The 15629-nt window shown below is 42.4% G+C and overlaps 1 protein-coding gene across 1 annotated transcript in view; it reads right to left on the reverse strand.

Moving 5' to 3' along the window:
• The window catches only part of si:dkey-237h12.3 (teneurin-3), a 188527-nt gene that overhangs the window by 32312 nt on the left and 140586 nt on the right, over positions 1-15629 (reverse strand). The window contains exons 18-20 of the mRNA XM_050042122.1: positions 12971-13232; positions 10194-10461; positions 9032-9175 (exon numbers count right to left, since the gene is read on the reverse strand). Of these exons, the coding sequence (XP_049898079.1) occupies positions 9032-9175; positions 10194-10461; positions 12971-13232 (674 nt within the window). The remainder of the gene's footprint in view (positions 1-9031; positions 9176-10193; positions 10462-12970; positions 13233-15629) is intronic.

The raw sequence follows: 15629 nt of genomic DNA on the forward strand, positions 1-15629 counted from the left end.
GGGGGGGGGGGGGGGTACTGATATAGTGGGACTCTCTTCAAAGGGGAAAAAACACATCAAAGGGAAGAAGTGCATGCTGGAAGCACTTAATTATTCACATCCAACAACTTGTTTGAATTCACACTGCCTCTGTCCTAATTAGGGAATCTATGACACCACTGAATGGCCACATAATGTCGTTCTCCCACAGCGTTATCCCGTAAGCCATCGTAACCCTCGATGTATGTGAAATCGAGCGTGCGGCCGTGCTGCTTGTCCCTCCGCTGATTAGTTCCTTTCATTGATTTAATTGATTGAAGGGTAAATTCAAATGAAGGCACGGTCTGGCGAGACTCTTGACAGGACGATCTGACCAATCCGTCTTTTGTATCCGAGAGCATTATACATGAGCCTCTAACAAAGACAAATAGGTCCGGGGACGGCTTTATGCGTGACGCCATCAAACGCGCGACCTTGGGACTCTAATTGAACTGTGATCCATGTGCCTGCTCACTGAATGAAACACGCAGTGTGATGAAACCTCTAACTGGGCTAAAAGGTTGACGCTGCATCCAGACACATAGCTACAAATAACAAATACGCTATGTAATCTGACTAGAATTTTAATGTCTGTTTGTGTAATAGCCCCTTAACATTCTCGGGAAAGACAAAGACGTCTCTAATATCCGGGAGCCTAATGCAGTGTGTAGGACATGGATCAGTTGCAGCAGTACAGCAGTCTAGCAGTTTGGCTGACGTTCAGCTTAAGAAAAAAGAAAAAAACATTTACTGCTCAGGTCATTTTGGCAAGCTGCCGCGGTCTTCTCTATTTACACTTCCATCACAGTTTACTGTACACACAAGTCTTACCATAGGCTATTACACAGCGTAATGGAATGGATTCAATACACTAATCAATCATCAGCTACCCCCTATGATGACGCCACACTTAGTATGGACACTATACTCTTTCACTTTTATCTTTATCACACACACACACAACTTCTGCTGCTCTCAACTTAGAGTGAGTGAGCAGATTAAGGTTCAGTTTTCTTCCCTCAAGGACACTTGGTCATGACACATTACTGCTGATGATTGTTGTGAGGATCAAGCTTGGGACGTCTCAGCTGGAGTGCTGCACTGATGGGAATTTGGCTTCCGACTATCCGGTGCCCCAGGCTGAAGAGGGGGACTCCAGCAGCGTCTGGGCTGAAATAGCTTTTCAGTCAGTCAGTGTATTTAAAAATATTTCTCACTTTTGTTTGGCTCTGTTCTGATTTTGCAGCAGAGTTTGGGTGCAAACTGTAAATAAAACTCTCTCATGAATAAGATACAGCTACTGTTGTTATGCGAGACAAGCAGAAATAAAATCTGGCAAAGCTCCGTTTCCTGCACAGACTGAAACAAACTTGTGCTCCCTCGACAGATTTTGCAGAGGAGACTTTGAGTCAAAGTACAAGTATGGCAGCTGAATGGATCAACCATTAGGGATGTGTCTGCTCATTGATTAGTATAATGAATGTGTGGAGGCGTGTATGAGTTTTGGTTAGAAGTTGGTAAAAGAGAAAAGTCACTGTTTTCACTTGGCACAGTGAGAGAAGGCTTTTCAAAAAAGTCTGAGAATCTGTTGTCTCTTTTGCTACAAGATCACTCCAATGCTGCTACATCCAGCAAGGACACAGCTCATAACATTATGTTGCTGCACATCAAGCAGCTTTTACCATATTCTCGAACACTCACAATTAAGCCCATTTTTTCTTTTTACCCCTACCCCGTGTTTTCAAGTGCTCCTTTGGCCCTTGGAACAGAGTTACAAAGGGTAGAGATCAAAATCTTCCCCTACTAGTCATCAATGGCATTAACGTAAAGAGATGCGGCTATGGCAATAATGGTATTACAATGACATTACCATCTATCTGTTGGAGATACAGAAACATGGATGCGCCCGGTTCGTTCAATCACGATCAAACAAGTGATCCAAAAACGCCCCCCCCAAAAAAGCACTGCTTCATTACCGGGCCACAAGCAGTGCTCTGTAGGCTAACGTTAGCAACCCATGCTCCTATCCTGCCAGTCTGCACTAATATTAGAGGAACGCTAACAAATGCAGCAACTTTGCTAACAGACATTTCTTAAATTTTTCCGTATCACAAGCCAACAAAGGAAGGAAATGCAACATGAATATATATATGTCAAAATACAGGACTTTCATGCACAAATCAGCCGTAACAATGTAACCTTAGCTAGCTAGCTAGTTAGCTAAGGTTGGCTTCAAGTAAGGACATTTGTTACTAACGCACTGAAACGTAATGTGACATACATCATTAACAGAGTATGCTACACATATTTGCACACCACATTGTTATTGAAATAACTCCACTGACTTTTGGTTTCACACAGGACATGAACAGCAGGCTCGCAGGTGAAAGTCCGTTTTTTGGTTGACCCCTCTATTTCCTCTCCCCCTTGCCCTATTAGGACTTTCTTGCTCTTTATACCACAGTAGTTGCCTATAGTGTCATAAAATGCCACCACCTGGTGCATTTCATACTGCAGCTAAAGGATGACTTGGTGAATCAGTGTCTGACGCTGGCCAAGCATTGGTATTTCACAAGTTGAAAGTGAGACCAGATTGGAAAAATGGAGATGTAAAGGCCCTGACACACCAAGCTGACGGTCTGCCGTCTGTCAATGTTGGGCCGTCGGTGAGTGTCTATCGCCTCTGTGCCCCACATCGGCCCGTCTGCTTTTTTATTTTTTGGCCAATTCAGCATGTTAAATCAGCAACCGTGATGGCTGAGCCCATCTGTGAATGAAATCACTCTGATTGGCAGTTAAGCTCCGTGCACAAGAAGAGAAAAGTGAACAAACAACTAAAGTCAAGAGGGAGTGGGACCAAAACAAACAAAACAAAAGGTAAGATGATTTTTCTTTAGCTATTAGGCTCTTTAGCAGAAATGTTTCCTTATGGTTTGTGTTATTGTTCACTGGTGCACGGTAAATATTCTGTGTTCTTTCAACTTTAGATTGTGTTGTTAATATGCTAACTAGCTAACTAGCATCAAGACAGTCTTCCAGTTTCCCTTTTTAATGACAATTAAAGACTGCTGCCGTCTGCTGGTGTGGAGAGTTCCTCTCACACAGGCACAGAATGTATGTGTCAGTTGGCTGTTGGCTATTGTCTTTGCGGTATGTTCATGTCCAATTTTTTGTCCAAGACACGTCGACATCAGGGGACGCAGCAGGGGGCCTCCATTGCCGGTAGTGCTCTATAGTTGGTTTGGACCATAAGGGCTTAGTGGTAGGGGCAGGATATGTGTTAGCACTGAGCCTTGGACTCTGACAGTGACATGGATTTGCCACACAATAATGGGAAGATATCGAAATCAATCCAAAAATGTGTATAAAATTATATGACAGTGATTGTGAGTGTAGAGAAGTGGATCAAATATGAAGGCCATTTTCTTTTAGAGAAAAAAAGGCGAAAAATAAAACTTAGTCATTACAGAAATATTTGAGTGAGGAGAGGAAATCGTTGCTCTGCTTTATTCACACACTCTGCCCAACTCCTTTACTGATAATTTCCTCACTACTCTGTCCCACACTACAAGGCCACCTTTCTGAATACATGTATTCACTCATTGAAGACAGTTTGTTCAATTGATTCCTTTCTTAGAATCATTACAGAAAGAAATCACTTGTTTGATAAAAGGCTAATTTCAGTCATGTAGTGGGAAAAAATGCTTTAATGCCGACATCACAGCTTCCGAGATGATTAATGGTACAAATGCAAGGCCGAGCCTCCATACCTGATAAAAAAACTGAAGCGCCCTGAGCAATGTCACCTTGGTGACACATAGAGAGTGCAGAGATTGGTAGGGGAGGAGTGGGAGTGTGTCTTAATTGCACCCTGTCCTTCTTTGTTCTCCTTTGCACTGTGTCATTCTCTAAGATACCACCCAGCCTCTCACTGATCCACCATGATAGAGGCTAAGAGTGGGCAGGAAACCTCTCAGTGCTTCAAATGTGGCATGTGCGTGAGCTGTACAGTAAGCACACTCCCGAGATACTGAGATGCTGAACTCTAGCTGCGTCCAATAAGAATCAGCTGTGTTACCCTAGATAGAGACAAGCTGCAGATTGAGGGGAAGGCATATCCACTTGTAATGAAGAAAGGAGGGGCAGGAGGACATGACTAAAGCACAGACACCAGCAATTTGCCTTATCTAGTTTTGACAGGCTCTGGAGTGGAGGCAGAGAGAGGGAGACAGCTTTTGCTCGGGTCTTTCGCCACAAAAACGACAAGAGAAAAAGTCCTCAGATGTTGGAAGTGGTGCAAAATGAAGCAGGAGTCACAACAAAGAGTGATAGCATTTATCTGGAGTTAAACCACGGTGCAGCTGCAGAGGACCGCCGCTTGCTAACATGTTGGGTGAGGACATTAGTCAAGGTTTACAGCATTAAAGAATCAATACTGGAGCAGCAATGAAGGCAAACAGTGATATTTGGATTCATCTTCATGCCGACCGAGGATATCGAACTGCATTCCTTGGCCAAAAACCCACGTGGGCCATAAATCTCAAATGTCAAAAAGTGGCTGAATGCAAGACTGAATAATTCAGTTTGGATTGAGAAAATGCAAGAGGATAAAAGTAGGTGCCTACACCCAACCTCTGTGCTAAAAATGAATGTAACAGAGATGGGATAACAGATAGAGTTTTGATACTTTGATGTGAACACAGTATAAACTAACATCCCAATGTCACTAGCAAAAACATTTCACAGTCTTGGGGAGCTGAAGTCTCTGTGTTGAGCTAATGGGATGGTGCATCAAACCCATTTTGCAAATTGATTAAGCTCCTGTCAGACAGCAGTAAATGAGACAGAGCAACACAAGTTTGCGAAAACTATTTTTGCATCTTTCAAATTTACTCAGACTTTGCAGTTTATTTTTGGGGCGGTGCTGCGATGGGACAAGTGAAAAGTGTGAAAAAAGCCTTGGGGAGGCTGCAGCGTTTACTGCACAAGAAAAGCTTCAACACCATCTGGTTGTTGTTTTATTTCTGTCATCACTGTTTCCATGTACAAGTACAACCCTGTACATGATGATTTTTCATGCACAGTAACATCCAATTTTCTGATAACTCCAGACACGCGGCACAGCTCAGTCTAATAAAGGATGCAGCTTGCATTAGCATATCACACGTGCTGCATCTATCTGTTGATCACAAACGCATCTCACAACAACTCCAACTGTGATGCTGCCACAGTGAAGGCTTTGGAGATGGGTGTGCTATACTTTGAGACAGGTGAGATGAAACGCAGCGCACCGGCAGCAGTCAAGCTGGAGGCATATTTCAGTGTTCTTTTGCACACTTCACAAACTTCATGTTTTGGATGGCTTGACAGATTGGGATCGGCAATGGGCCCTTGTGTCTGTTCTTTTAATGTTCAACAAAGAGCCAGGACAAAGTGGCACCAAGGTTTGAACAAAGTAAAGGAAGACTCTGCTTCAGAAACTGCTTCTCTGACATGTTTTCCACAACCGTATCCGACAAAAGACAGTTTGTGCAATCTCTGAGATGTGAGAAGACTGTTATACATGCAGAATACATGGATGATATTACTGTGCAAACCTACGGAGTATTGTGGGATGAACAGTGTTGCCCCTGCCAATTGTGGGTGTGCATGCAAGATGCTATAAAAGACTATATTGACGATGTAGGCAGAATTGAGTCCTAGTTACACAAGCATTCCTCCTTAAAAACACACCTCCTCGGGTTGCTAAAATATCCGGGAGCGGAAATAACTTCTGAGGTTTACTTAAAGCTCGATGGACCCGGCCAAAGAGACAGTGGCTAAAGTCAGATTTATACTTTTGTGTCAGGCGGTTTGCAGAGGATATGTAGGGATGCTCTGTAGCTCCACCAGAGCTCATGTGAACCTCCTCATAAATGTAACTACACATCAGGGCTGCGGAGATACCACATAGCGGCCACAAGAAATGTGATTGGTCAGCTTGAGTTGCTTACATTTTCTCCAATGTGTTTCTGATGCCAGTAGAGATTTGGAGAATTTGTGTTGCAATTCAAATTCAATACCAGCACCATGAATGAATATAAAAACAGCCGTCTATTTTCATGCACAATTAGCCTCCCAAACACTTAAATTGTGTGCTGTTAAACCAGTGAACCTCATTAACCTCCTCATCCTCACAGGACCTGCTGGTGGTGCCTCATACACTACTATTATTTTTGCACACACTGAGGGGATAAATACATACAATTTCATAACGATAGATTGTGTCACTTAGGAACCAAGCCTTTGCAGAATGAATTGAATTTAAAGTGATTTCTCCATCTATTGCACAGAATCCAAATGCATGAGTGACACAGTAATTACTGGCAACTTCATCTTGATGCACACTAAAGTGATGATAGCTGCTGATGCTAAACCTGTTGACTGATAAAAAGCTCACCTAAAGCTAAATTGGTAAATTTAGCAACACATTCACTTTATTTCTGCCTTATTTCTGCACAGCAACAGGAAACAAATAAGAAAAGACTGATACTCCCACCTGTCAGGTGAACAGTACGACCTCTGAGTGAGTGAGTGTGGGCGTACAATCAAACTCTCAAGAGAGGAAGCTTGTGTGAAGGCATACCAGGTAATTCTGGTTGTTTCGCTGGGGCATTAATGGGTCAGTTCACTCCCAAATCAAAAGTACATATTTCCCCTCTTACCTGTAGTGCTATTTATCAATCTGGATTATTTTGGTGTGAGCTGCTGAGTGCTGGAGATATGGGCTGTAGAGATGTCTGCTTTCTCTTTAATATAATGGAACTAGATGGCACTCAGTCTGTGGTGCTCAAAGCTCAGAAAGTGAACAGCAATGTCTCCTTCCAGAAATCATGACCCAGTTACTCAAGATGATCCACAGAGCTTGTGAGCAGTTTCATGCAGGAACTAATTTCTTTGTAACTTCCGACCTACACCCATCAATCGTATCACTATGCAGAGGGTAGCATGCATCTGCTCATGACAGCATGAGATGTAAACGATTATGGTGTCTTTCCTGGTTGAGCTGCATTGTCAGCTTGCTCAGTAGCTTGCTGTAGATGCACGCTTCCTTCTGTGCAGCGATACAGTTAGTGGGAGTAGTTTGGAAAAAGAAAATAGCTCCTACATGAAACTGCTCGCAACAAGCTGGATTATGTTGAGTAATCAGGTCATGATTTCTTGAAAGAGACTTTTTTTTAAATGTCCCACAAACCTAGAGCCATCTAGTTCCATTAATGGATATCTCCAATACTCTATAACTCACACGAAAACAATCTAGATTAATAAGCAGCGCTACAGGTAATAGGAATAAAAAGAGTTTTGATTTTGGGGTGAACTGCCCCTTTAATACTCATATCATTGCATATCAGGTCATTTAGCCCCCTTCTGATGGTCACATAAAGAACCATTTCATCTTAAATGAGATTTTGCACCACCAGAAGGGACCTTGATAAATTTGCACTTTCTTGCTCTATCTTTACATTTAAATGAAAAGTTAAACGTTTATCTTCCTCAGTGTGATGAAATTTAGTTCATCTTTTTTTCAGCATGATGACCTCTAAAAACTAACAACCTGATGATGGCTTAAAATAGAGAAGAAGTTATTTCAGGACACTTCAGCCTGCATGCAAACACAGCACACTGTGTCTCCCAATGCCCAAAATTGACCTACACGCTGCAAACATACCTGCCCTGAGTCTGTTATTTGACTTTCTGGACTCTTAAAACTGAGAAGAGATGAATTGAGAACAACTGGTCCACATCTCGTAATTATATCAGCTGTAACATTTGGAGTGCTTTATGTTTTCTCTCCCTGAATAATGGAAATAAAGTTGAATCAGAAGAAAAAATCAATCATAACCATGCCAGGCTCCCCGGCAGTGATGCTATCGCTGTAGGAAACAACAAAGAAAGTCCCCAGACTCTGTGGCTCACACACACGAGTCTGGCTGGAACCAGGAAAAACATTACAGGTATAATTAGCAGTTTCTCAGATGCATTTGCAAATCAGATTATGTGACATCTACAGTATCCATCTTTCTATGCATCTATGACTTTGCAAATACAAGTGATTAAGCAAGTTTTACAAATGGATGAGTTAATTACAAAAAACCCTTGCATTAAAAATGAGCAGAGACATTAAATGCCCACTAAACAACATGGGAAAAACCCAACCTACATATCCAGTCACTGACTCCAATCTAGCAGTGTGAGACGAAGGACTCTGCTGAAGGCCACGAATGTAACCTTGACTATTGTGAAGATGAAAGGGACACAAATTGCGTCGGACAACTGGAACAAAGATTGTGAGCTGGAGTGGATTTAATGTCAAAACAGCAGCCTGGCAAACTGACAATGCACACTACCCTGAGGCCCACTCCTTATAATTGCAGTCATATTACTGCCTGCACAGTTGCAACACAGCACTGAACTCTCCAGATTATAGAATGTGACCTCCTGGTACTGTAACCCAGCAATGACTCAATGCTGTATGTATATTTGATAGTTTCATTATGCATGTTTCACTCTCTTCGTGTCTCCGCACCAGCGCGACAAAGACAAACTCACGTCCATTTATTGTACTTGGCGATTAAAGCGATCCTGATTGATGAAAGAGCAAGAAATTAATTTAGTTTATTGAATTAATGCGAGAATTAAACATGACGCCTGTTCATCAAAAGCGCAAGCCTTCATGGGCAGCGAAAGGGCCGTCTTCTTCCTAAAATAGCTGAGTAGTGTGGAATCGTAGCGAGCCCTGCACCCTGGTGACTTAGTCACTGATTTATTCTGTCATTACTGTGAATGATCGGCCCTTCAAAACTCTCCTCTATTATCTGCAGATGGGATGACGAACCATATTTCATTTTGATTCAAGTATTTATTGCGGTGATTCGGAGTAAAGACCACCTGCCTGTAACCCTAAGAGGCCACCTATTTCTGCCCCGCATGCACACGCATACACACTTACACGAGATATATGAGCGTTTCTTACCGTTCTGAATGTCCAATATGTGGTGTTTGTCGAGCATCCACCCTCCCATGTTGGAGGCATCCAGTTCATAGCCTTGCAATACGGCCGTCCTCTTCTCCCAGAGCACCACATCAAGGCAGGACTCGTATTCATATCCCACTGACACTGGAAGTAATGATGGCAGATGCCTATGGTGAGCAAGGTTGCAACCTCCTTACCTGACACTTATGGCAGCAATGAGGCTTGTAGCCTATGAAGCATGCAGCACACGTTGTGGTTGTTTTCAGTACTTGCTGGTTCTGTTTTCTCTTTGACTATGTCATTTTCTCCAGCTGGGATGATTTTAGAAGACCTGTGGGGTTTCTGTGTCTCACCTGCACCGTTTGGATTTTTATGCTCTCTCCTCTCGTTTGTTTTATCTTGTGTAAATGCAAATAAACTAGACGCAAAATTGCGTGTAAAGTGGCATGAATTATTTAAACGATAAAGTCTCAGATGGGACACATTATAGTAAATATCATAAAGGCTGTGATATGGTCGCAGCCATAAGCCACCAGTGAATTCTGCTGATTGTCGTGGCTCTAAGGGCTTTTTTTTCTCATAATGTCTAAGCTTAGTGCTCAAACATTCATCCTTCTTAACAAAATCCCTCTGACTTTTTCAGCCTTTAAAAAGTTTTTCAGCCAAACATTAAGATGCAAGTGTTACAGCGTGTAGTTCAGTAGAAACTCTAATGTAGCATAACCCTCAAGATGACACTTAAATTATAATTTAAAAAATAAATCATAAATAAGATATGCTGTTATGTATGATCCCTTCAAAAGATCCTGTTATTATTTGTGATGCTGGGGTTTTTTCTAAGGCCACTGCCTCATAGGCAATATTTTAGTCGGCGCACTGCTGCTGAAATATCATACATGCAAAACAAAGAAGTCAGCAAAAGAGCAGTGGCCTTCAAAAATGCAGCACTGGGGGGATTTTAGGATTTCACACCACCTGCTAAAGCTTTATTGCACATGGTAACAAAAGCAGTCCCTGGCTAAATAATCCTCAATTTAGAAAAAAAATAAAATCAATCTTCGAAAGTTCATCCAAGGTTCATTGCCTGAAGGTAGCAGGAGTATCTGAGCAAACCTACGCTTACACAACATCTTCAGTCGGCAGCTTCACAGCAGGTACTCACCCACAGCCTCTGCCAGGCCAAAGACCCTCTGGTTGTAGGCGTCTGTTTTATCCCAGATGAAGGTGTATGAGAGGTCGGGAAAGGCAGGGAAAGACTTCTGGAACTGACGGCCCATGACGGCAACCATCAGGTGGACCTTCATCAGGCCAAAGGGGAGGCGGTCCTGGGTCAGAAGCACCTTGAGGATGGGCTTGTAGCCAGCTGCCCTGGAGCTCAGGTAGACCAGGTTGAGGTCACTGCCTGGTATGGCAACTTGCTCATGAAGGACCTATGATTTTAATTAGCAGTCAGACTGGTGCCAGATACACAGTGTGCAGTGTAGACTTAAGTAACAGAAGCAGCAGGAGTTTGCTGGTAGATAATGTCTGTAAAGGTCCAGTGTGTAGGATTTAGGGGGATATAGTGGCAGATATTGGAATATAATATAATAACTATGTTTTCTTTAGTGTGTAATCAGGTGCTAGTTAGAATCATTATGTTTTATCTGGTGTGAAACCAGTTTTGTAAAGTATTTTGTTAAAAGACGTATAATCCACTGTGCATGCACTCCATAGGTCAGTGACTCCCAACTGGTCCAACCATGTAGTCCAGATTTCTCCTTAGTCATTTGTTTGAGGTTGGCACAGTTTAATGTAGTTAGCGTCACATTTGTGTTTGGCCATGTCATGGAGCTAGTTTGCCGTCTCGGTCATGTAGCTGTCCGTTCGTCACTCACTCTACAGCAGGGAAGGAAGTAAAAGCTCTGTGCCGGCAATTCACTGTTTTTTACAAACTTGACGTGTTCACAAGTCAATTGCGGATCACTCAGAATGGACCCGGGATCCACCAGATGGAAACCACTGTTATAGGTTACACAGCTAGCATGCTATTAATGTCAGCTAGCTAAACATGCCATCGAACTGTTCCTTTGAAAAATGTATAAATGTAGCTGTATTACATTCATCAGTGCTAGCTAATTCGTTTTTATGCTAACTTCCTGTGGCACAGTGTATACGGTCTGTCCGAAATCTGCCATGAAAGATTAATTTTTTTCAACGTACTCGATATAAACTCTAGACCCAAAAAACACAGAGAGGTTTGCAAACACATCAGAGATCACAGAGTTTTTCATAGCAAATAATGGAGTTTCTGTTGACTCACTCAGATACACAGAGCTTTGTGGAAACGAGGTGTTATTAGAGAAAACAGGTGAGCACACAATAGCAGGTGCTGGGCTAGCAGTTTTTCTGCAACGAGCTAAAACACTGATTTGTAATTGGTCCATTTGTTTTGGGGAGGGAGAGACCTCTGTGGATAATTCAGCTCTTGGTAAAAACCTCCTGAACAATGTACACTGAAGGAATTCTAACCAGAGTTCACGCCTGGCACAAGGGAGAGGTTTCAGCTGGTTGCAAACTGCAATCCTCGCTGCTAGACGCTAAATCCTACACACTGCTCCTTTAAATACAGTATATCATATTTAATATCTATGTGATGTAATTGTGGAGGGGGGCGTGGTAAGCAGTCGGCTGCAGGAGAGAGAGAGAGGTGTGGGGGGGATGGCTCAGGAGAGAAGTGGCAGGTGAGTTGATTGGAACAGCTGCTGCTAATTATTCTGACTGCTCTTTCTCCCCTTTTTATGCAGTAGTGTGCTGGTCCTGAGGAGTCGTCTGCTTTCTACTGGAAGGACACCTCTGCCCGTGTGTTTGTTTTTGTTAAAAATGTAGCTTATGGAAGAGCACGTGCCGCAGGAGCCGGGCAGCTGCGGGCACACGTGATTTATTGTTTAAGTTAATAATTGTTGTACGGAGCAGAGCGCCTGAATAAAAGACTGAAAACTCATCGGCGAGTCTGTGTATCTATGCTGGGGGAACTCACACACGTAGCGAGATGGCTACAGTAATATATAGTATCATATATTGGACTTCCTACATTGGGATTTGCTTTTATCATTCATTCATTTAGAGCTATTCAGTCAGGTAGGGGAAAATTTGTTTATTGTTAGGGGTTATACATGCTAATTGTGTTATATTTTATGCAGCACAGTTGACATTATGAAATACTGTTGAGCAGCGGAAATATTAAAAAATAAGGTCTTGCTTATACCAAACCACGGAGTACATTAGTCTATATGCAAATTGAGCAAAACTCCAAAGGCAATAAATGAATTCTTCATTATTTGAGTCTGTGAGAAAAAACTTCAACACAGGAACTCTAATAACTGACAAGTCTGACTCTCGTTTTATTGTTCCAGTTCCCTTGACCAGGTTTTACCTCAGACTGCCACTGAAGCATGTCCAAATTCAGATTTTTTCCCCCCTCAAACGTAACACAGGTCTATTTTTTCCTAATCAGTTCTAACAGCAAAAGCTGCAGAGCCACATTTTGCATTTAGGGATTTTCAACTCTGATTTGAGCCAAATGGATACAAACCAAATCCTGAGGCATGTAACCTCCATGTGATGTGCCCTCAGAATTTATCAGTATTACTGCGAGACAATTTATGGCTTAGTATTTGGGGAGACGCCTCAGTTCAATCAAAGCTCAAAGGCAAACTGAAAGGCAAATCTGACCGTGTTTAAAATAAGCGAGAGAAGCCATGGTAAAAGGAAGATAACAGCATTATCGTTACTCTGTGTTTGTGTATTTTCAACACTGCTGCTTTTAATGTTGGGATCAAACATGGGTCGTATTATTGAAGTCATTCAACACAATCAGATATGAGCACAAATGTGGAATTGACTATAAAAGCCCCGTAATGTGATCTCCCTGAGTCACCCCTGTGACAGCGGTCTCACCTGGGTCTCGGGGATGATGGGACTGTCCTCTGGGGAGGTCTTGTACAGAGTGGAGAGGGGCGTAGCCAGGATGAGGGGGTTCGGCCTGATCAGGCCAGTAAGGTAGCAGCTGGGAATGTCGTTCTCTTCCCGCTTCATCACCACTGTGTCCATCACGTGGAAAACATTCCAGGGCAGCCACACTGTGCGGTGCAGTGTGGGGAACGGGGCGCGCTCGTAACTCAGCGTCAAAGAAGCACCGCCGTTGGCCAAGAGGTCAAACCTTAACACAGCATCATGAAATTGCAAACAGTCAGTTTGGATTATCTGTGTTAGTCACAATAAATAGATTGTATTCCAGTTTATTATAACTTGACTTTTATATTCATAGGTTTTTTTTTTAATATCCAACAGGTGTTAGCCCGGAGGGATTCTTGAGTTTGGTCATGTGTATGTACATATGTGCATGTGTGAGTGTGTGTATCTCTCTGTCCACAGCTAATACTACTGGACCAATCAGCCTAATATTTTGTGTGTACATTTATGACTATACTCAAGAATCTTTCATTATTGCGGTGATTCACACCCGTTGAAAATCCTATTTTATTGACTGTTTTATACCATCGAGTCCTGACTCCTCACTCCTTTTAAAAGATGTCAGCTTTCCACAGTAACGCTTGTGTTCCTAAAAAAAAACAAAAAAAACCCCCAGACATCCGTTGCAGGCCACATTTTGTTTGTCATTTTGTGTTTCAAAAGCAGAGCGTTTTGTCTGCCCAATTTTGTTGACTTGTAGATTTTACTGATCTGGTCATGTTCCCTTGATATCTGCGCTTCTACTCTAAGTACATAAGTAGGGATAAAATGAGTTAAATGGTGCCTTATTTGTCTTTTTAATTGTGTTTATTATTTCCTACTTTGCTGTGCTGTAACTCACAAAGTTAATACCACGACATACATCAAAGATTTGTGGCTGTGTTTTAGTTATTAAAACACATTTATCCTCATAATTATATGGTATCTGTATTTCACATACTTCACATACAGCGCCCGTTGGCAGAAGAAATGGATTTGCACTGTGCAATGCGCTGCAGCTCCGTGAAAAATAGACGGGGTGTTTTTTTTCTGGAGCTTCAATTAATGCTTTCTGCGTGGACAGTCGCACGGACCCGAGCTGATGCGGAATCGTGATAAGGAAATTTTGGATCTTTTATACCTGGCGGATGGGTCAGGCATTAGCTTCCGGAATGCTTTAGAAACATGACGCAGCATGTCTGCTGGAATTACAAGAATGATTATTAGAATAGATGCGATCAGCTTGGGTGGCTAGTTGGTGGTAATCTGCACTCTACTGAGCGCACTTTTATAGGGACAAGTCTCTTACTGGTTATGATGTCATGCTCATAAAGTAAGTACTGAGATCTTTTAACACTGAGTCAATTATTTGAGATGATCTAAACCACAAGACTTAAAATAAAGATAAGGTCAAAGTCCAACCCGGAAGTGATGGGCGCACATTTGAATCTTGTTTTTACTGCTCATGTTTGTCGCTCCTTAAGACTTCTTTTTAAAAATGTCACAATGTTATTACTGATAGGAACGATGCATTACATTTTTAAAATAAGCCCCAAGTTATAACACACTGGAATTTCCCTTTAAGTGCAAAATAGCAAAGGAAATATTTATTTGATTCATCCATCTTCAATGGAAGAGAGAACTTTTTCTTATCGAGAGTATTCCCTCTGTGCAGCCTCCATATTTTATTATCATTCACTGAATCTAATTTATGACTTTTTGTTTAACCAGGCATGGTGTGAGAAGACACTTTATGGTTGAATTTGGTTTGGAGTCTTGAGTCTTGGGACTTTTGGTCGGTCTGGTTTTAATTAGTACGACATTACTCAGGGAAAAGTTACTGGTTTGGAAATGAAGGGCGAGTCTTTGAAGTGCTGCTCTATATATTCTGCGAGCTCCACTACCCAGGGGGTAAAGCATCTGTGTGGTGACATTGCATGCATTCACTTGCACAAAGACACACACACACTCACAGATTTAAATGCTTATGCACGTCTCTCGTGCACGCACCCACACCCACACACACAGCGTGGACACACACGCCAACAGCCAAGCTGTGCAGCTGACCTAAAACAGCTTCCTTCTCAAGCTCTCTCCACTTTGGGCAGTGGGGAGCTCACAGCTGCAAGAGGCCAGGCTTTGATGCTGCCCCCCCCTTCTTAACACACTGAGCGGATCTGTTGGCTAACCAAGTGTGATTATCCCCAACCATTTATCACGCTCCTTGTCAGAAGAGTTACAGGGCGGAATATCTGAAGAAATCAGCTAATCCTCAGCTATCTGGGGACCCAAGGATTGTGCTTCATAACAACAGCTGTACAGTTCTGTGCCACTCATAAGCCTTTTATTCCATACTGGCATCACATAAACACGGCTCCTATCCTCTGAATTTGAACGATGGCTCCAGTCCACTATCTCTGACGACCATCTGCAAAATAAAAGCTCCTACCTGAGGTGAACCCTTCCTGTAAAATATGAGACATACGTTCGTCTTGTATGTGTTTGCACTCCCATTATTAAGAACCCGTCTGCGGTAACAGCAGGAGAAGGTCAGACAGTAATCCCATGTTTTACTACACCGCGGGCAGATTGATTCTACCCTTGC

This window comes from Epinephelus moara, chromosome 4 (assembly GCF_006386435.1).
Source record: "Epinephelus moara isolate mb chromosome 4, YSFRI_EMoa_1.0, whole genome shotgun sequence".
In the NCBI taxonomy this organism is placed as follows: Eukaryota; Metazoa; Chordata; class Actinopteri; order Perciformes; family Serranidae; genus Epinephelus; species Epinephelus moara.